The sequence below is a fragment of the Schistocerca serialis genome, chromosome 8 (genome assembly GCF_023864345.2).
Source record: "Schistocerca serialis cubense isolate TAMUIC-IGC-003099 chromosome 8, iqSchSeri2.2, whole genome shotgun sequence".
NCBI classification, from domain to species: Eukaryota; Metazoa; Arthropoda; class Insecta; order Orthoptera; family Acrididae; genus Schistocerca; species Schistocerca serialis.
In genome coordinates this window covers 560,944,954-560,967,882 of record NC_064645.1, presented here as the reverse complement: position 1 = coordinate 560,967,882, position 22,929 = coordinate 560,944,954, and the positions used below count along the sequence as shown (strand labels likewise).

The following is a 22,929-nucleotide window of genomic DNA, read 5'->3' as shown; positions in this document are numbered from 1 at the left end:
TCTGATTCTCAGAGACTTTTGACACAGTGGCCGGAGACAGTGGTCACGTGTGCACAAGGTGTGTGTGAGTGATTGTGTGAATGTGTGTGCGCTCTCGTTCTCTGACAAAGGCAATGGCCAAAAATTTAGTTATGAGAGAGTGTTTGTCTTTTCTATGTGCTTGTCTGCTGCTCAGCAATCATCTTTATGGTGATTTACTACCTATCATCATTAGTATTAGTTCTCAAGAGTATTTGTGCAAGTTATCTGTTGCGTGGGTTGATCTCCGTCGTGTCATTTCAACAACATGGTGTCTGTGGCAAGTGAATAGCTGGCTGCATGAGTGGACTTCCATGATGGGCCAAAACCGCAAACCATTTCTGTGGGTATCTCTAATGGATCGGGCCTGCCGATCTGAAGTCCATCGTTTCTCCCTAATGTGAAGGTCTTGACCATCAGATCTAGTCTCACCAAACTGCCAGCAGGCCAGGTCTGTTTGTGTGTGCCATAATGCAGCATATTTTTGTGCTTTATCCATGGACCCAGGACTGCAGTGCTCCTCAGCAGGCCAGAGGCCATGGGCAATGGATTTTAGGAAGTGAAACTGTCTCGCCACAAGTACATTGTACAGTGTGGCGTTTTATAAACATTTTATTTATTCTAGTACATTTTGGGGCTCCAAAAGTAGTTTATATATTGGAAAGTATGGATGATAAGAAGAAGAAAATTGTGGCAGTCACTGGCAGTTTGTAGGCTATGTACTCGTGTATTTGTTGAAAGAAAAACCACACAATACCTGTAAAATAATAGACATAACACAGTGGTTAATAACAAACGATAATGAACATAGTAGAAGCAACATTTTATAGTGGTCACCTAAAGTGTTGTTTTACACAACTCTTTTTTGCCATACATACTTCTGTCAAGAGGCTACTTTTTCTGAGGTTATTTCTGAAATCAGTGAAGGTATTTTAAATCTGCCTTCTGACTCTAATGAAATGCATATTTTTGTCACTAAATGTTTTTTGTTTTGTTGGAATGAAATAATATCCATGGTCTTAATGAAACCTAGAGGGTGTTTTCAGAAAGGATTTTACAACTTTAAGCATTCATATAAATTTATGGAAAGAAGATAGAGCTGGCTTTAGTGTTATTTTGTAGGGCAGCACACAGTTTTTTTAACCTTAAACTAAAGATGTTGTAAGTGGCTTTCGTAGGTTATGCTGAACACATCCCATCGGAAGTCATTTTCTTCCCAAACTTGCTGTAGCTTTGCAGGTGTCACTTGATCAGTGACAGCATAAATTCTTGCTCTAAGTTCAGGTAGAGAAGCCAGCACACCCATAAAAAAATTCAAGTGGTGTCAGGTCTGGGGAACGTGGGGGCCATGCAATTGGTGCATCACGGCCAATCCATTGACCACGAAATCAGTCACTGAGAAAATCCCAGATGTCAGCTAGGTAGTGGGGTGGTGCACCATCTTGTATGATGTAAACATTTCATTTTTGGTCATCCTCATCAATCTGTGGTATCAAAAATTGTTGTAACATATCCAGGTACACTATCCCGTTGATGGTTCTCGTGCGGAAGAGAAGGTGCCATACACTTTGTTCTTGCTCAGTGCACAAAAAAGTCCAGTTTAGGGCTATCACAAACATGTTGCAATGTTTGATGTGGATTTTCACTGCCCCAAATCCTACAATTGTGTGTGTTAACCTTCTCACTTAAGTGAAAGGTCGACTGTCCAAGAAATGTTCATCCCCATGTAATCGATTTAACATATCCACACACAAGTTCTTTTGAGCAATTTTATCAGTGTCTTTTATTGGTTGTATGATCATCATCAATCTGTATGGTTTCAAATGCAAATGATTTCTCAAAACGTGCCAAAGAGCCATATTTTGGATTTGCAGTTCATGAGATGTACACTGGGTCGATTTTTGTAGGCTGTTGACAGAAATGTTGTCTCACTCGCTCAGTGACGTCGTCAGATGTGCTTGGACGACCTGATTATTTCCCATGTCTTTCTGAGCACCCTGCTTCTACAAAACATTTGTCACTCATAAATTGTAGGCCTACTAGGAGGTATTAGTGTTCTTGGTACAGGAATTATGCTGAACTGTTCTCGCCAACTTTGATTCTTCAAACCTAAACATGCAGCTAGCACTCTCGGGTTCAGTGAAGGCAGCCATCTTTAACAGAACTGCTGCTAGTGCTCTTTACGGTGAGATTTGGCTCTAGCAATCTACGCGAGACAAAACTTGATGTATTTCCTTACAAATTGACACTACAATCACCTCTGTAGGTACTACAAATTAATTTATATGAATTTTCAAAGTTGTAAAATTCATTTGGAACACCCTGGCTTTCTTTCTCTATAAAAAAACAGTTCATTACAAGAGATGTTGATTTAGATCTTCGCTCACATGTTTAGAAATACAGAGGCCCTTACATTTTTTTGTCAACTTATGTCTGTACTTACCCTTTAGATCTCAAAATTTGTCAAGGAAAAATGCTAAAACTTGTCTGGAAAACAGGGAACTATCAGGAAATTTTGCTTTGGGGACCTTGCTGGCAACCTTGAGGATACTTAACGCTTTGAAGACCAGCCACTTAGAAGGATTTCAGACATAAAGATCAGCCATTTATGCCATTAATTAAAACATTACCAACACATATGTAATTGATATATCTTAGAGTAATACATTCTAAAAAAAGACCACACTTAAAAATTTATTTTCCATATTTACTTCAGTTTTTCACTACATTACAAATTTTAAAATAACGACAGAAAACATAATTATCCATCCAAGAGTGCGAGGCGAGTTATCGAGCGCTTTTTTCCTCTTGGGCTCCCAAAACTACTTGTTCACTCAACAAACATCACGTATTGGTAGCAGAATTGCAGCAAACTGCGAAATCTCCACCAGCTGCTGCATCTGCTGTGTCAGAAACTGAAGTACCTGAGTTAGTGACAGTTCTTGTGGGGGTCTAGCCATGATCAAACACACAAAAAGACACTTGAAAATAGAGCGCAACTGCTAAAGAAAGTACAGATTAATATCGCTAGGAAGATCAGGCTCTGAAAAGAACAAGAAGACACAATCAGTTACAGGGCAAATGTTCTGAAACACAATCATAAACACCGAAGCAAAGAAGCAGACAAGTATGGCAAAGCACCATGTTCTGCAAGAAAGATTCACAGTTAATATCATTGCCAATTGTTTGTATGATGATAAGTAGAAAATGCAGTGGAACACATGTGAGAACTGCCTTGTCACCAGATGTTGGGCCGTTCCGATGTGGATACCAAGGAGTGGGTGGGTTCTGTGATACAGAACAAAATAACTTCCTGTACTTAACTTAAAATAACAGCAAGTCCAGAGCATATTGCGGTGTGAGTTCTTGAGATAGGCTGGTTCGACATCCACAGTAACAAGAGACTAATGTACAAAGCTTAGATTACACAGGCAGATCTGAATGAACAGACTGACTGGAGTTCGGTACAGTCCTTTAAAGTCAGCTTCGTGGCAGAGCTGGCACCGTGTGCTGAGGAAGGTGTGTCAAAGCTGGCTGCAGATTGGCAGTGCAGTCACATGGGTTACTGCCAACTTCTAAGCATGGACTGGCATGGTGTGGTATTAATTGTGCACAGTACCACACTTGGAGTTAATAGTTGTAAAGTTATGGGCTGTTTTGTTTCATGGTACTCTCAGAAAATAAGCAGTGTTCACTTTATGAAATTTGAATGCATAGAAAGTGTGTGAAATTTTGTATTTTTTGTTTGCTCTATAGGTACACTGTAAGGTTTGATTTGATACAGACTGAGCTTTTTAATGAGAAGGACCCAGTGTTTGTCATGTACTGAAATACAGCTTTAGAAAATGTTTATTGTAAAATACTTCTGTAAACATACAATAAATGTCACACATTTGAAGCAAATTACTTTGCATTTGAAGTACTTATTTCACAACCTCACTCTTTATTTTGAAGGAAGGTATATGTTTTTGTTGCTTGTTCCAGGCAGCGCGGCTTCCCCGGCCGATGCCAAGGTCCTTCCCTCTTTCATCAACGTTGTTATGGCTCGCTGCATGCCGTCCAGCGTCTTGAGTTGATGTACAAGTTGGATGCCCATCAAGGATGTGTGAATGCTCTCCACTTCAATGCAGCTGGAAATAAGCTTGCTAGTGGTTCAGATGACCTTGGTGTTGTGATATGGGACTGGGCTGTTGGAAAGACATTAGTTTCCTACGACAGTGGTCACAAGAGCAATGTCTTCCAGGTATGTGTCACATAATATGTTAGACCATGTGTGTTAACATCATTACATTTATTATACTGTAGTTCTGTGCTTGGGTTTTTTTTTCCCTTGATATAATATTTGATTTTGCTCTGTTTGAAAGCAGGATGTTGGTATTGTGCTAGGTTCAATGTTTGTAGCTTTGATGTTATCAGAATCTTAAACTAAGTGTATGTGCATTATGAAGAATTAGTGAAGGTAGATCAGTTGCTATGATGCTTGTTGTTTGAAACTCTTTATTAATATAGATGAACTTGTTAGATAATTGAAAAATACTTTTAGAAGCTCTCAGTTTCATAAAATTACCTATGACATCATTAACTCGCCATTTTTGTCTCACCATTTACTCATCTCCCCCCCCCCCCCCCCCCCCCCCCCTCCTCCTCCTCCTTTGACCATTGGGCAGTTTCCTACTTTTGACTGCATCATCTTGTTGAAGATAGTGAAAGTTCTTCGAATTTTTGCCGCATTTACATATTGTATACTGTTCATTCACAATTTTTGTTAGATTGTGTCTCAAGGTTTCAGTAACAAATTGAATTTAAATCTCATGGCAAATTTTGTGAAAGGAAATTTGCTAAACCATTTTTTGGATGATTTGCACATTTAAGAACTGTTTTACCATCTGATGAGAGTACTGTGTTTCGATTTACACTAATGAATTTAAACATAGACAGACCCTTGACTGCTCCAGTTGTATCTTTAAACTGAAATCCGATGGTATTACAAAGAGGTATCTGCATTGTTGAGGGCATTAAAGCAGACGAGGCACATAAGAAATATGAAATTCCTCACGTGCCCCGATTTCATGACTTTAAAGCAAGTTATGTGGTACATTACTCAGTACTCCGGGGCACATACAAATCAGTGCAACGAATTGGTGGAAGCAGCACCTGAGAGGCTTGTGTAATAGGTACTGTAGCACACTATGTGCAGTGACCACAGTGTTTGGGGTGTAGTGCCGTAAGTCATTGCAAGAAATTTTTTGGACAGTGAAACATATGTCTAAAAAATCTTTTTAAACCTCTCAACTTTCTCATTGTGTTGGTAGGGATAATACAACTTGGTTAATAAGCCTATATTGACTGACCAGTCTTTCTCATTTGGAGCTCTTCACTATTTACGAGTATATTTTGTGCAAACTTCTCAGTGTTGCCCCTAATTAAAATTATTATTATTATTATTATCGTTATCTTTCCCTTCTCAGACGTTATTTCTGGTTAAAAATGGAAAGTGACGCGGACCTTGATCGAGCGTGACTTTCTTTTAACTGTACGGTATATGTTACATTTTACTATTATTATTATTATTATTATTATTATTATTATTTCTCTTTCACTGTATTAAATTCATATAACAGTTTTAGTTTTGCTAGTGTGCTACAATAATGTTATGCCTCAAAATCTCAGACAACAAAGTTAAATTGGAAATCTACTTCTCAGTATCCAGGCATTTTTATTCTGCTTGTCTAAGTACTAAGCAGATAAGTGAAATACATATGTCAGTTGCTTGTGGTTTGAACTCAACCGAGCTTTTCAGTTTGCCCATGAAAATGATACTTCATGGAAATTATAGCTATACTCATACTTGGCAACATTTGTAAAAGGGAAATGAAATGCAAGTGACTAAATAATTGAAATCATTAAGTAATCTGTGGCTAACAAGTGTTTTTACAACATTAAAAAAATGAAGACAGCTTCTATATCAGTATTGTTAGAATCTTGTTACCATGTGGGGTGAGTGTTGGTCAGTTAAAGCTGTTCTCAGCCAACAAGGTAGGATATATATGCAAATGTTTCATATGGTTTTACAAGTACTGTACACAGAAATATTTTCATCATTTGGAACTTTCCAAATTTGGGAACCGGTCCAAAGTGCTTTCACTTGGTTTAGGGTCCTCAGAACACCATCAGATGCTGAAAGTGGGCACTCCTTAACAATATCGTCTACTGTTTGGTCCTGTGTTACACAGTCAGCAGATGAATGGAAACCCCACTTCTTCAAGGTGTGTGACCTGCCCTAATGCTGTTCTTCAGCTTTGCCCAGATTTGGCGGAGTTGTGGAATCCCTCACTCAACCTTCTTTGTTGGATCTTGAACCAAATGAGCATTGTTGGATGGCTGTTCATCACAGCACTGTTGCCACTTGATCACGTTGAAAGGACTCTTAGTTCCTTAATTGACCCAGGGTTCTTTGCAAGATTTCAGACGAGTTGTTGCTGGATCTTGTCGGGCATTATACAAGGGATAGTTGTTACGAGAAATTATTTTGAGCAAGTTTACCTCATCTGCTTTTCTCTGTAGATCTTGCGGAGCGGTTTTAGTTAGGACAGGTATCCAGTGAATCGGAGTAATGTCACAATACCAGTGATAACTCTGAGGACCCCCTTTAAACTTTGCATCAATCTTTGTTGTGTGGGCACTATTTTTCAACACCGGAATGTAATATTCACTTGAAGAATACATAAGCAACTGGACGATCCCTGGGCAATGGTTTAATACTGGCTAATTCTTCTTCAAGGCACTGCTATGCAGCAACTAGTATTCAGGAGAACTTGTCTAACAATAGTCCTGTTCAAGAAGTTGGCTGTACACCCGCGTGGCTTTGCTATAGCCCGCATCTTGTAGGACGGCGCTTCCGCGCATAGAGGTGGAGCAATAGGCAACCATGGAGGGGATGAAGCCTGTGCATGCATGGCAGTAGAGTGCGGACAAACAAAAGACTGCCTCGCTGAATTGTGTTGCTGCAGTCAACAGTCAGGTTCATTTCTCTATGGTACATCGTATTACATCTTCAAATGTATGAGGGGGTAATACCTTTTAAAACTGATTTCGATCAGCCATCTATATTGGAGAAATCTTGCTTCACATCTTGACATTGTGTCCACTGCTCCTCAGCATTAGTCTGCATGACATTGGAAGGGAAGAACAGGTGACACGTCATTTTTTTCCAAAACGACGATTGTCTAAAGACGAGATAATCGAAACTGGTTGCATCAATTGTCGTTTATTGCAGTGTGAATTGTATTATGAGTAAAAGTGTAATACATAAGAAAATTAAGTTCAAACTCAAATCGAAATCATTATACATACTTGACAATCGTTTCTACTGCATATATTTTTAATATAATGTGTGTGTGAGTGTGAGTGTGTGTGTGAGAGAGAGAGAGAGAGAGAGAGAGAGAGTGTGAGTGAGTGAGTGTATTACTAGTAGCAAAGACTAGTGCAAAAGACTTTCATGAAACCTGCCAGTATGTTATATTTTTCACTGTCAATGTGTGTTATGAGTCTAAACTAACTCATTTGACATTGCAATGAAAGACCACATTTATGATCCACTGAATAGGCAAATAATTAAATCATCTTCTATGAATAACTCTAGGGAATGCTGATAGATAACGTCGAAAACCACCGATTTCTTTATAGGTAACTCTTCTTGTCATTTTAAAACATTTTTCAGTTGTTGCCTTGAAAATGATAGGGGTTTACTCATTGTAATACCAGAGTTTTCAACAAATTTATCCAGCTACATTCTTGCGAGTAGTTACATCTTACAACGCACTTGGCAAATTTTAAATTCTCCTCGGGTAATATGCGAAACAATGTAGCCTACATTCTTCATCAGATACAAATTCCTAGTCAATAAAGGCTAGGAAGTTCTCATATACCAAGTATGCAATTGACATATTGACAAACATGATTTTTTAAACAATGAGTTCTCAAAACCAAGAAATATTATGATGATACTTTTTTCCAAAGTCTACTTTGATTAACTATCGTCACTGCTGTCTGAGTTAGTCTGAACCACCTGATTGTAAATATAGGATAAGAGGTTCAAGGCTTATATCTACCTTCATCTCCCTATTAAAGTCTTCTTTCTGAAGCTATTCAGCTTGCAGCACACGGCGTGCCCACGCTGAAGGGGAATGTTGTCTGTTGTTCATGTGCAAACAATTCAGTGTCTGTTATGTTGAATTTTTATTTTTCCCTCCACACATCTCGTAATCTGTGCCAAAATTAATTCTATTGGACTTTACTGATAGTGATATGCAGGTAAATGTAAAATTTTGTGACCACATTTATGTGCATGAATTCAAATTTGTACGTTCTGTTGCATAACTTGAGTAAATTAACAAGCTACAGAAGTTTGACAAGAGTGTGGCCTATACGTGTAATGTGCAGAATATATTTATTTAAACCAGAACACTATATCCACTTTCCAAAATGAGAGTATGATATCCCTGCAATAAAAAATGTAGTTTAAAAATATGTGGCAGTTTTATATATTTAGAGACAAGAAACACTGGATGAACAGCTTTTGATCCAACTGAAAATGGATAGCTTTCTAACTGAAATTCTGGTATGTCATCCTCATCGTTGCCGTCGCTGTCATTGTCTTGAGTCGTAAAATTGAGCTGATGCGGGTCTCCATGGTAGTCTGTTGTGCACAAGCTCTGTTCAACTCCTAAAACATCTTTTTGAACTTAGTTACTGTTGTCTAGCCTTGGTTTCCCTCTGCAATTGTCATCACTCACACTTGCCTCCAGTACACATTTAATGATTGCTTGATGCCTCAGGATATTTTCTATCAACCTATTCCTCCTTTTAATAAAGTTGTGCCATAACATTATTTTCTCCCCAATATGAGCCGGTACCACATAGTTATTTTATGTAGTCATTTAGTCTTCGGCATTCTTTTGTAGCACAAAGTTTCAAGAGCTTCTATTCCCTTCTTTCTGAAATGATTATTGTCTATGTTTCACTTCTATACAAAGTTTCACTCCAAACAAATACCCTCCAGAAAGGTTTCCCAACATTAAAATTTAGACTCAATATTATCAAATTCATCTATTTCAGAAACTTTTTTCTTACTATTGCCAGTACACATCCATATCCTTTCTACAAAGATGTTCTGAAAAGTAATGTTTCTGAATTTTTTAATCTGTTTTCAGTATCAGTGGAGGTATTATATGCCAAGCATACTTCTCACTCAACTTTCCTACTTCGATGGCACAAATTGCAACACTTTGCGACTAGGGGGCTCCAAATTACAGCGTGTAACATGATAGGGTGTGTAACATAACTATGTTGGAACATGTGAAACAGTGACTGTGACCGAGCTTCTAATTGCACACATGTGTGGCACATTGCCAGATCACACGGGTGCACTGTGACATCTGCAACAGTCGGATGCCCTGAGTTCACTGTCATTCATTATCCTACATACCATCCTAACTTGACCCCATCCAATTTTTGTCTACTTCAAAAATGTAAAGAACACCTTTGAGGATTTCACTTTGATAGTGATGAAGTACTGCAGGCAGAGGTGACGTTATGGCTCTGTTAACAGAATAAAACATTCTACAGTGATGGTATCAACAAACTGGTCTCTCATTGGAAGAAATGTGTTTCTCGCCAGGGTTACTACGTTGAAATGTATAGATGTGAAGAATAAAGATGTAGAACATTAATAAAGTTTTTTTATTTAAAAAATGTTTAGAGTTTCCACAAAAAATTACTAATACATTACTTTTGAGCACACCATGGTACTCTGGTCACTGTCAGTTATTTTTTTGCCAAAATAGCAAAACTTGTGGACTAAAATTTACAATTTTTAAATTTATCTTTAATGGTGGTCCATCACATAGCTGATGAAATGGATTCTTTCTTGTTTGTAGTATATTTTATTTACAAGTTGTACAAAAGATGTTTTTGTTGTAGCCTAATATATACTTGCGATTTTATAGTTGAATAAAAACTTGAAAAATTAGATTAGATCAAGAAAGTACAGAAATTTAACTTAAGAATCTTTATTAGGAAGGGAAAAAAGAAGCTAGGATATAATTGTTACATTGAGCATTGTTAACACTTGGTTTAAGAATCATGGAAAAAAGGGTGGATATGTGGTGGAGACCTTGGTACACTGGAAAGTTTCAGATTGATTATGTAGTGGTAAGACCTAGATTCGAGAACCAGATTTTAAACTGCAAGACATTTCCATGGCCACACATGGACTCTGGCCATAGTTTATTGCTCGTGACTGTAGGTTAAAAATGAAGAGAATGCAAAAGGACGGGATATTAAGGAGATGGGACCAGGATAAGTTGAGAGAACCAGAGGTTGTTGAGAGAACCAGAGGTTGTTGAGAGAACCAGAGGTTGTTGAGAGGTTAAGAAGGAGCATTGGGCAATGATTGCCTGAAACAGGGGAAGGGAATACAGTAGAAGTCGATTGGATGGCTTTTGGTGATAAGTAATGAAGGCAGCAGAGAATCAGGTAGGTAAAAAGTCAGGCATGGTAGAAATCCATAGATATCACAAGATGTACTGGGTGCAGTTGATGAAAGGAGAAAATATAAAAATGCAGCAAATGAAACAGATGAAAGGGAATAAAAAGTGTAAAAAATGAGGTGACATAACCTGAAATGGCTAAGCAGGAGTGGCTAGAGGACAAATGTAAGTGTGTAGAAGCATTTACAACTAGGTGAAAGATAGATACTGCACACAGGAAAATTAAAGAGGCCCTTGGAGAACAGAAGACTACCAACAGCTCAGATGGAAAACCAGTACCAAGTAAAGAAGAGAAAGATGGAAGGCTTTCACAACCTGATGAAATTGGTACTGGTAAACCTTTCGGAGTATAAGGTCATTGTCCACTCAGTGGAAGTGCAATGCCTCTGAAGATGTCCAGAACAGTTCTGGATGATAAGTTATTAACAGAAGAGTTTTGTGGACCACGACCTTATACCCCAAAAGGTTTACCAGCAGCAAAGAAGAGAAATTTGAAAAGTTTTAGGAATATATAGAGGGGCTATAAAAGGTAAATGAATTTAAAGGCAATATTATTGGAAATTATTTGTAGACATTTAGAAAAGCTGGTAGAAGCCAACCTCGGGGAAGATCAGTTAGGGTTCTGGAGAAATGTGGGAACTTGAGAGGCAATACTGACCCTACGACTTATCTTAGAAGATAGGTTAAGGGAAGGCAAACCTATGTTTATAGCATTTTTTTTGGCTTAGAGAAATCATTTGACAGTGTTGGCTGTAATACTCTCTTTGAAATTCTGAAGGTAGCAGGGGTAAAATACAGGGAGGCAAATGCTATTTACAACTTGTACAGAAACCAGACAGCAGTTATAAAAGCCAAGGTGCTTGAATGGAAATGAGTGGTTGAGAAGGGACTGAGACAGGGTTGTAGCCTATCCCCAAAGTTATTCAATATGTACACTGAGCAAGCTGTAAAGGAAACTAAAGAAAAATCTGGAGTGGGGATTAAAGAATTAAAAAATTTAAGGTTACTTTGACATTGTAATTCTGTCGGAGACAGCAAAAGATTTGGAGAAGTGGTTAAACAGAGCAGACAGTGTTTTGAAAGGAGGATATAAGAGGAACACAAACAAAAGCAAAATAAGGGTAATATATTGTTACGGCGTAAAGTGAAGTGCCGGCATGCCAGTCGGGAACAATAAAGAAGGGGTGGTTTTGAGAAGTAGTCAGCCAATCACATGCTGACCTGACCTCCCTCCAGGACAATGCAAGACCAGCAGCGCCTATGTGAAGAGGACATAAGTGCTGCGACAGACTGGTGACGGCCCAGTTCAATTGCAGTTTCAAGACTAGTGACTTGGATGGCACCATCAGTGCTAGACCACTTCGCTTGTACTCTCTCTATGTAGCACAGACTTGTGATTGTCTATACTGAAGTAGATTGGTTGTTTTGTATGTTGCCCTTTGCTTGCGACACATCTGTGTAATTGCAAAAGTTAAGTATTGTAATTTTCTTTTTGTAATAAAACTCGTTAATACGAGTATGTAGGCTTCCAGGACACTACATTTATAGTTGAATTAATTCAGATGATGCTGAGAGAATTAGATTAGGAAATAAGACACTAAAAGTATTAATGAGTTTTGCTATTTGGGCAATAAAATAAATAATGATGGCCAAAGTAGGAGAGGATATAAACTGTAGAATAACAATGGAGAGAAAAATGTTCCTTAAGGAAAGTTTGTTAAAACAGAATATAAATTTAAGTGTTAGAAAGTATTTTCTGAAGGCATTTGTCTGTTGTGTAGCCATGTATGAACATGAGACATGTGCAATAAGCACTTCAGACAAGAAGAGAATAGAAGCTTTTGAAATGTGATGTTACAAAAGAACGCTGAAGGTTAGGTTGGTAGATTGCATAACTAGTGATAATGTACTGAATAGGATCAGGGAGAAACAGAATTTGAGGCATAACATGACTAAAAGAAGGGATGGATTGATAGATTTGACACATTCTGAGATATAAAAGAATTGCGAGTTTAGTATTCAAGGGATTTGTAGAGGGAAAAATTGCAGAGAGACAGTCAAGTACAATAAGCTGGTTCAAATGGATGCAGATTGCAGCAGTTATTTGGAGATGAAGAGGTTTACACAGGATATAGTAGCGTGGAGATCTTCTTCAGTCCAAAGATTGATGATGATGATGATGATGATGATGAAGAAATTATAAGATCCCACCACCAGTGCCATTCAAAATGTGAGGACCTCAGTAGAACACTTCGACCCAATCACCCCTGTGTGGCTTAATTTCTAATCTTAGTTATTGACTGACTGTAGAAAAGCGTCTCTGAATGAAATTAGTAACTACCCTAAGTCTACCTTCTGTGCTATTCTATTCTGATTTAATCTAAGTCCTCGTATAGTTCTAACTGTGTGGTTAATGTATTTCATTTATCTATGATGCAGTGGTCCAGTGCTACTACTTGCACACTGTAGCTATTATAGGTTTAAAGTGTCTGTTTAAGAAGTAACTTGGCACAGTTATAGCTATTAGTTATAGTCTATAGATGTTACTTCTTGATTTGGGAGCTGTTAGCCACCTGTCTGGCAGTATTTTGTGCTCCATTATACTTCCACTGCATCACCCTTTAATTATAAATTGGCATTGTCAGATCACTGTTTTTATTCTTTTAAGTGTCAGATACTTAACATGGGTCAGATTAATCTTAGGTAATGCGTGTTGTGCAGTTCTCTATTTTCTGTTTGGATTAATCTCATCTGAAAACTGTGCATAAATGACAAAATTACCCATACATAATTTCCGTTACATATTTGTACCGTCACAACATGATCAGAGTATATTTGTGACATCTTTGTAGCAGTCCGTTGCCTGTTGACTAATATGATAACAGCTTTCGGTTCGCTGCCCCCGTGTGGTCACTGTTGCGTTCTTTGCAAGACCAGTCAGTCATCTGTTCCTTGTGTATGGTTCTTGTAAGCACACCATGTTAGTACACACCTCGTCTGACATTTTGCAGCTTCACATTCACAGTACCTGCGTAGCATTTAATTGGAACAGCATCATGGATGCTTGGTGAAAACAAGCATTTTATGTCTATCCTACTTGAATCAAAGAATATGTGACCATGTGCCATCACAAAGTCTCTATACACCTTCCAATCTCTGTACTCATGCTTTCTCGAAGAGTTCAAGCTGTATGTGGGTATCATTCGGGATAGTTTCAACCTTTAAGATCATTTGGTTTAATTGTTCACTAGAGGAAAAGCATAATGTGCTCCCATTTGGGTGCATTTTGCATGTTATGAAACATTAGGAATTTTGAAAGATATCTCATTGTTCCAGTTTGTTAATGTGCAAGCTATTCTCTGGGGTCCTGTAGTCATAGAAGTAGTTTTGTTGGATTCTGTGAGTGCTTGTTCTGTTTCCACATTTTATTTTTTTAGTCAGTTTCTTCTTTGTCTGGTGTTCTTTCTATGTACGCAGCATACAGTTTGTCTGTATTTGCTGGATGTTTGGCTCGTGTGTCGTCATCTGTGGTCTGCTGTGTCTGGCTCAGTATGTCTGTCAGGGTGTATACGACCCGGGAGATCCGGGAAAACCCGGGAATTTTTTCATCCGGGGGAAAACCGGGAAAAACCCGGGAATTTTTTAGAATTCCGGGAATTTTTCATTGTTCTAGTTCTCTGTTAAATTTTTGTAATTTTGACTGGTAAGAACTGATACTCTAACAATGGATATTACTGTATCCCACTACTGCAGAATAATACTTCAACAATAAAATATAAATGAGAGAAAAAAACGAAAATAACTTAAATTACAAAGGAAATGTGCCATATACAACGACGACACACAGTGCTCATGCAAGCATGTGCCAACAGCAAAATGTGTCAAAGGCTTTAGGAAGACTAAGCAATGCTTCATAACAACAAATTACCTCCGATGAGCGTGAAGTCATAACTGTTTACATTAGATTTGTTTTAGCAGTTACGAACGGGCTCATGCGCATGCGCAGTTGAGTTGCGTTTGAGTAGTAGATTCTCCTGCTTCCGGCTACAGGAATGTGGCTGTTGGCTGTGCAAGCAGTCGCAGCAAGCTGCTAGATGCTACCGGGAAAAGGGGGCTCCAAATTCATATTCTTGAGGGGAAAAAAAACTTGTTTCACAAAGCGCCTAGCATCCAGCGCATGTTGGTCTATGAATTATTCATATGATTTTGAAACGCATCCCTGTTCGTTTTTGAACACACTTTAAGTTGATTTCTGAATGAATCATAAGTTGATTTTTGATTGTGTGCATAGTGTACGTGATGCCTCTGTCAGGAGAATCCTCGTCACATCTAGAAATAAACGTTCCACAGGCAAAAGGGGACGGGGCTACACGAGCTGAGCGGAGTTAAGCCGAACGGATGAATGAATGCCAATCGCTATCTGATTATGTGGTTGATTGGATTTGCAAATGATCAGTGTTGTTATAATTACTAGTGAAATCCATAGATTCATACTGCCAGAATGGAAATAAACGACTAACAGAAATAACAGGTGAGAAAGATTACGTATTACATCTCGGTGCATCCAAGAAAATGAAATTTTGACAGAAAATTTTTGGCCAGATCGCTACGTTAGTAAGAACCAGTTGTCAGCCGCTTAAGTTATATTCTGGAAGTAACGCGGAAAACCTGTTGTACGAACATGTAACAACGCCTAACCGGAGAATAATCGCGGGATAACTAAACCTGTGATTCTGCCAGGGTTTGTGAAGTTAATCGGCGAACAAATTTTGGCAATGGCAGGAATAACTACAGGATTGGTGATGACAAGATTGTTTGTTAGAATGAGGAAGGAGGAGAAACGGGGACATCACACAAATTATGGAAGAATAAGACAATTCCAAATTTATATAAAAATTTTGTAATACTACTTTTTGATCTCATGCTTGAGACACTGGTGCGTATGAATGAAATGTGAAACTATTTCCTAACATAAAGCTTTTTGCTTGTAGTAGGCCTAATAGGCATTTGACATTGGTGCTTTGTGAATTATATTCTGTCATGTTATAAAAATAACCATTTGTGCCAAAACAGTCTCGTTTATTAGATGTGTGTTACAAAATTTCTGCAATATTAGAAAGACCTATTTTGTTTTATCTAGCAGACAGTGACGAAATAGACATAATCAGATCGAGAAACCACACCAGTCTTGCGTATTATTTGTATTGACAGTTTTTTTCAGTTTTAGATTATGACATTTCGATTTTTCATGTAGCAAAATGTTTGATGAAAGTTGATGAGGAAATAGATTCTCTCGCAGAAAGGAAACCACGCCATGTAAAGCTGTAACCAGATTAGATAGGAAAAAAAAAAAGTGCTGGGAGCTAATTGAAGAAATGTGTAGTTTATTGCTTGGCTCGTGTCTTTATTGGTTTTATGTGTCCTATATTTAATTTTATTACACACAAAAGAGCAAGTTGTTAGCTAATAGGCAATAAAGAGTGCAAATTTTCTGAAGAGTTCTTGTTCTCCCGATTACAAATAATCCCATTCACTATTAATTGAGAGATATAATTTTTTTTTTTTTAGTGGGGCAGGCTGTCCAACAGGCTGACTGGGAACAGGAGAGGCATTACAGAACATTTCAATTTCCACTGCCCTGAATATAGTTTGTTGGCATTTATTACAAGATATACACGTTTAAATTCCACAGAGCGAAATACAGTGACGTGCGATAAAAGAATGCTGCACTTTGGCACACTTACGACCTAACAACATGTCTTACATTTCCTCGAACACATATGTTTTGTGTAATACAATGCTGTTGCTCCAAGAAAATTTAAATCCTGAAAACCACACTGAAAAACTTAATATCAGATGAGGTCTACTTCATTGGGAATCTGGACATATGAATGTGCACTTTAAGTATGCATTTTAAATGTGCTCATTTAAGTATGCAGTTTAAATGTGCACATTTAAGTATGGTTCGAGAAATTCCGATGCTCTTGGAGTATCCTTTGATGTCTTGTTTCTTTTATGACATAATGTATTATCTTTCAATGTTTTACATGTACGTACATACGGGCTTCCAGTGTCATGGTAGCTGCATAAGCGCGGTGTCGCCTGTTACCTGCGCTCTCTGGCAACTGCTGAAACGAACCTATTTCTAAGAGGTTGTGAGGAAATATTGTGTATGGTGGTTTGAAAGGCGTTACTTTCAAAGTAAATATCCTTTTACGCAAGTTGAACTATGTGCGACAATGTACCATGAATTTCATAAATCACAGAGCGTTTGACTCTCATTTAAAAATCAACTCTTTGATGGCGGGCCATTTAGAAGAATTTCGAACCATGAAGATCAGACATTTATGTCACTATTAAAAATTTTACTGGCACATTTGTCTGATATATCTTAAAGTGTAACACACGCAAAAAATATCAACATTATATGCAAAAGCTTAACTTCTCTTGCAGCTTATTAACCTTAGAGACTGATATTATATGTGAACGCTTTGTTTTTCTTGCAGCAACGCTATGCATACTAATTTAAACTATTAACTTTCCCTGTTTGTGTGTTCGTGCTACGTAACAGTGATGTTGCTGTTGGCTGACTACATCACGTGTCCCATGCTCTGAATATCCGCCGTCATCGGCTGTCGAGATCACGTGACATGAGCTATGACTGGCTTACAGAAGTGCATCTCAATCTCGATTCCAATAATTCGGAAAGTAACATGCGGTGTTTGGTGGAATTCCAATGTATACTTGTGTAATACGAAAATATGCAGCATACACGTTGTTGCACATCAAAGATAATTCCAAAATGTGTGTTTTTCCCTGAGTTTCGTTTTCAAAAGTGCCGGGAAATTCAAAGCCCTTGTATAAAATCATAACCATTCAAAGGATTGATAAGTTTCGTAGGGAAAATGTCATGTAACACGGAAAAAGTTGTTTTTTTCACCCGGGAGAATGTGTATTTTTAACCGGGAAATCTGGGAAAAATCCGGGAATTTTTTTTTTCCTTGTCCACGTATACACCCTGCGAACATGCTGTCAGTGTTGTCAAGAAGTCAGTTACCATTTCTGTCATTGCCAATGCAGTCAGTGTTCTGTAATGGAAATTTGTGTTCTGGATGTAGTATTTGCTGTGAGCACCTGTGTAGCCCCCATGATAATGAAGTGTACTGTCTTGACATATTGACTATTTTTTGTTGAGTCATATTCTTTTTATCCAATGTTTCTGTCATAGTTTTTGCATTCTGCCTGATCTCTCGAGTCACTCATTTTCTGCTGTGTGATGTTTTGATGGTTTACATGTTCATCTCTGTGCCTGGTCTTACTTTTTGTGTGAATGATTTGTGTGATGGGTGTGTCAGATAAATGGGGATTTTTACGTCAATCTGTTGGTGCTCTTCTGGATCTGATACTGTGATGTAGGATATGTTTGATTGTGCACTTTGTGCTTTTTGTTTCCTTAAGATACACCCACACATTTCCTTTTCACTTATACGTACCCCATTGATGACCTCATACTCCTAACTCAGTACCTAAAGCTAATCCCATTTGAGTAAATGTACATTTGTATAGTTCATGCTTGAGTTGCCTAGAAATCTTGCAGTCGACTATGCCTTGCATTACTTTGTTGCCTATTGTTCTAATGTACCTGTTAAGCACTTCATTCAACAGTGAGTTATGAAGCCTATTTGTCGTTGCCATGCAACTGCATGAGACCAGTCATGTGTTCTGGTTGATGGTGATTTGCACTTCTTCCACACTGTGTTGGAAATGGAGTTTACATGTAGCCAGTGCAGATATTTTATCCTGCAGTATGTGTTTGCTCACTGTCACACTCGTGTGGCATGTGAGTGAACATATATGTGGTCGTATTCCATGTGTGTGTGATCTGTCTGTCGTATAACTGTCTGTATGCCACACACTCTGGTCCCCTGCCTTGTCGCAGTTCTTTCTTCGCCACGTACTTGACGTGCACCCTATGCTTTTGGTTCACTACAATGGTTTGCTACATTTGACGCTAGTTACTTCCCGTTTTGTACACTTCTTTGTTGTGTGATCTAGCTCCTTAGTCCTATTTTGCTTCATAACTTGACCTATCTCTTGAACTACTCTTTATATAGGTCGTCATTAGATTGGTGTTGTACAATTCATTGAGAAAGTCCTCATCAGTAAGTGTCTGCGATTGATAAGAATGGCCACCTCTTTTTTTGGCCCTTCGAACCTAATGTCCTTCATCAGTGCAGTGTTTTCCTGCAATCTTTTGCTGTCTGTCTGTGACAAAGTGCCTTGTCGGAGATTGATTTTATTCGTCAGTATTTCCCCAACAGTGTGCATATCTGGTTGTTGATTGTTGGTAGTTTTGAAAAAACAGAATATTTATTTACTTCGCCCACATATGTTGTATCCTAGCTTCTACAATATTTTTTGGCCCGCTAGCAGTGCCAGCTGCAATCTAGCCTTACTTCACTTGTATGTTGTATTTTTTCTTGCTTTAGTTTCTCCCTTTCTGCTTAGTCTTTGTCTTGTCCTCACTTCCAGCCTACTTGCACCTGCCAAGTCACAGCATAGGTGTTTGTTTTCTACACATAACTCTTCATTCTGTCACCAAGTTTTGCCTATGTTAGTGCAGATGCCCGAATTGTTTTTCTGATTTGAGCTGTAATTATTGTTGATGATCTTGTTTGTTTCAGTGCAGTTTGTAAATCACTAAGAATTTAATCAACTGCCACAATTTTCTCTGCAGTAAGTGTGCTCGAAACTGCATCTTTACTAACAATGTCACTTGAATTAGTTGTCTTAGTAGCACCAGTCTTCCTACTCACTGGTGTCCCATTTCTTCTCGCCTTCGATGCCACAGTTATCGCGTCATGTGACCTCCCTTGCTACTTAGTCTAAAGGCAGCTGTCACCAGCAAAAACCACATAGTTTGCTCCAGTGTCTGCACTTATGGCTCAGACCTGGAACCCTGTAGGACAAAAAGCTGAATGTTGGTGTTACAGACACATCACTGAAGTGGGATGGTGGGAGCCTCTGTCAACTACAAAAGCCACATGACAGCCAATCACTAATTTGACAGTAAAGTACTGAGATGTTAAGACACAAGTTGTGGGTTTTAATCGGGACACCACACAATTCTCGCCCTTGAGAATACCTGCAAAACAGCTTTTCGTAAGCTATGCCACAGCATAGTGCTGAAACCGGTTCCATAATAGTGCCTGCTGAGTTGCCAGCAGCTGTCATTGATGGGTGATGGCTGGGTGGCTGGCATGTGGGAACTCTTGATGCAGCACTGAAGTTGGCTTGCTGCTCTCTAAGCTTAGCTGATGATGTGCAACATGCAGATGCAGCACGAGTACTGGCTCAAGCTAAGCACCATGGGAGGAGTGCTCGTGATGATGGTCCCTTCATGCTCGTGGTGACCAATTGCACTTCAAAACTTTGAGCACTTGAACAGCCTTATTTGCACCATAACTCTCTTTCAGATATTGTGCCTCAAGACAAATGTCACTTTTGACACTGCTGAGTATAAACACCAGCTGATATGTACTACTTTTATCACACAAAAATGTCATCCTGATGGCTGATACCACCCACAGCCTTGCTAGTGGCCGTCTTGGACTATTTTGTGTCTAATTTTCAAACATAATTCAATCGGCATCACCATATTTAATTCTTCATCTGCAGCCACCATATGGTATATGGCAAATGGTACCTAGTTTACTCTGCAGCCACTATATGGTGTACGGCAGAGGGTACCTAGTCGTAGTAGTAGTAGTAGTAGTACACTAGACTCTAGCTAAACCCACCACTCCTCACACGTAGGGGTGCCGGATTAGCGAAAGTGGTGGATTTTGTTGAGAGAGTCTAAAATTTAGAATAAATACATAGGGATTGTACTTTATCAAATCATTCATTTTTACAGAAAACTTAGTCCTTGTGTGTACACACATATTAGTATCACTCGACATTCACCATGAAACATGTCCCAAAGTTTTGGTTGTCACCATGATGATACGCGACAGTAGTATGCTTTATCACACAAGGGCTTTACAAGCATTTCATAGGTCCTGCCATGTTTCTGTTGGCCAATGAGGACGAATGTGTTATGTGCCTCACAAGCAGATAGCTGACACCATGATGATCACCGCAGGCTACGGCCAATATAGGCTAACCACACATTTCAACGTTCCATTCTTCAATAATACTCCTTATAAAATCAGTATTACATTGTACGGTCACACTAGCTGCTGTTTATCATAACCATAAAAGAAAGCTTAAAAAGTGATCCAACCTTTCTGTTATAAGTTTATTCTGTGCTGAGAAAAAATTATTTGAGAAAAATGCTAAAAAAATTGTGTTTGGAAAATACTGTAACTTGAGACTTACTCTGCTTTATATAGGTGCCTACAACACATTAAAATTACATTAATACGGGACAAATAAGTTTCAAGATACATAGTCTTAAAATCAGCAGTTCCAAGTGTAGCCATTCAAAACTCAGACTGTCTTCTTTTCTGCATGGTGGCGAGTATTACTGAGAAAGTGTATGTATCTGCTGTACTGTTTGCCTTTTGAAACACCAGTTCTGTAGACCAGCTGATGCCCTTTCAAACTATATATTTTTGCATCGTATACATTGTACATTAGGAAATGAAATTGCATTTGTTTGCCAGTGTGTGGCGTTTCTGTTCCCTGCGACAGTGAATTTTGCTGAGAAACTGTACATATTTTCTTGCATTGTTTGCCTTTGGAAATGTGTACATACATCCTGTAGAATCTTTCAGTTTGTGTGTGTTTATATCGTATATACTTTGTAGATTAAGAAAGCAAATTGCTGTTGTTGCCCATGGTGTGTCATTTGCTGTTCCGTGTGGCAGTGAGCGTTACTGAGAAAATGCACTTGTTTTCTGCATGGTTTCGCTTTTGCCACATCTATATGTCAGTTCATTAGAATAATTCATGGCCTTCAGAATATATATGTTGTCGTCTTTTGTATTGAGTAGGTTACAAAATTAATTGTATCTAAGATCGACTTGTAAGCTGAAAGGAACAGGAAGCAGGTGAAAGCTTAAGTGCTTTCAGACCAGAGAAACAGATAATGATTGCGTTGTTAGGAATGCTGAAATGTGGACAACAGTGAGCCACCATTCTATAGTGCACATTTACTCACTTCCTCACCCTGGCCCTTAGCTATCATGCCTTCCCACCTACCAGGTGTAAATGAAAGCCTGTGGCTGTCTTGCCTTTCTAACTGCTGGGTGTACATGTACACCTGTAGCCATCTGGATCTCTGCCTGCAAGACATTCATGTATGCCTGCTAGCCGCGAAAGGACTATTTTTCCTATAGTTGGTACCTATCTTCTTCCAAGTGCATATTTCTACAGTCTTGCATTTCTCGTCGTGTATTTCTTGTCTAGCCATTCCTGCTTTGCGATTTTGCTCTTCCTGTCAGTCTTATTTTTGAACACCTGTATTCCTTTTTTGCTTTTTTATTTGCTGCATGTTTACACTTCTTCTTTTGTTAATTAAATTCAGTATATCTTGTGTTAACCACTCAGGTTCTCTAAATTTGTCCAGGTGCCACTGCCATAATTTTCTACTTTTCACAAATTTCTTCAGTTTTAATCTGCAGGTCATAACCATTATGGTCAGAGTCCACATCTGCCGCTAGAAATGTTGATGGAGCCACTGTAAAGCCTGATCATTTTTCTGACCAAAAGTAAACCTTTAACTTCATTTAATAAGTGGCCTTTCCAACACACACATTGAATACCGATAAAAAATTTCACAAGTTTGTTACCATCGGCGTTAATAGTAGTTATTTTTGACAGGTAAAATTCCTTCCCCTGCGGGGTGACACACACGTTGTATCTTGTGGACGAGATGGCCAGGTGCGTCTGGCGGAGCTTTCCTCCACAGGACAATGTCGTGCAACTCGACGCCTTGCACAGCACCGTGGACCAGCCCACAAGCTGTCCATACTGCCAGACAGCCCACACGTCTTCTTAAGCTCTGGTGAAGATGCAGTTGTAATGTCTGTGGATGTGCGTGCACCAAAGCCTGACAAGTAAGTAGGTTGTGTCTTCTGTTATGAAATGAGTTCGTAATGGAGCAAATACTACAAATTTTAGTAAAATATACCAAAATATTCAGTGTGACTTCTAAGTGGAATATCTACTAATACATTGTGTTCGAAAGAAAAAAAAATAATAGTCAGAATAGTGTATCTAAATAAATAAAGTTGCAATTGCATGTATCCAAATGCACCGTGGTGTCAAAATTTCAAAGCATGCAATGAAGAACTTTTGGAGTTTTAAAATTTCGTACAAATGAACATTTCCATCTATGAAGATGGAAAAAATATTT

General features: G+C 38.6%; 1 protein-coding gene across 2 annotated transcripts in view; it reads left to right on the top strand.

Annotated features, from left to right (window-relative positions):
- LOC126416148 (DDB1- and CUL4-associated factor 8-like) overlaps positions 1-22,929 on the top strand; it is a 116,992-nt gene that overhangs the window by 27,401 nt on the left and 66,662 nt on the right. For both annotated transcript variants that reach the window (XM_050083696.1, XM_050083697.1), the window contains exons 4-5: positions 4,003-4,261; positions 22,395-22,630. In XM_050083696.1, coding sequence (XP_049939653.1) covers positions 4,003-4,261; positions 22,395-22,630 — 495 coding nt within the window. The remainder of the gene's footprint in view (positions 1-4,002; positions 4,262-22,394; positions 22,631-22,929) is intronic.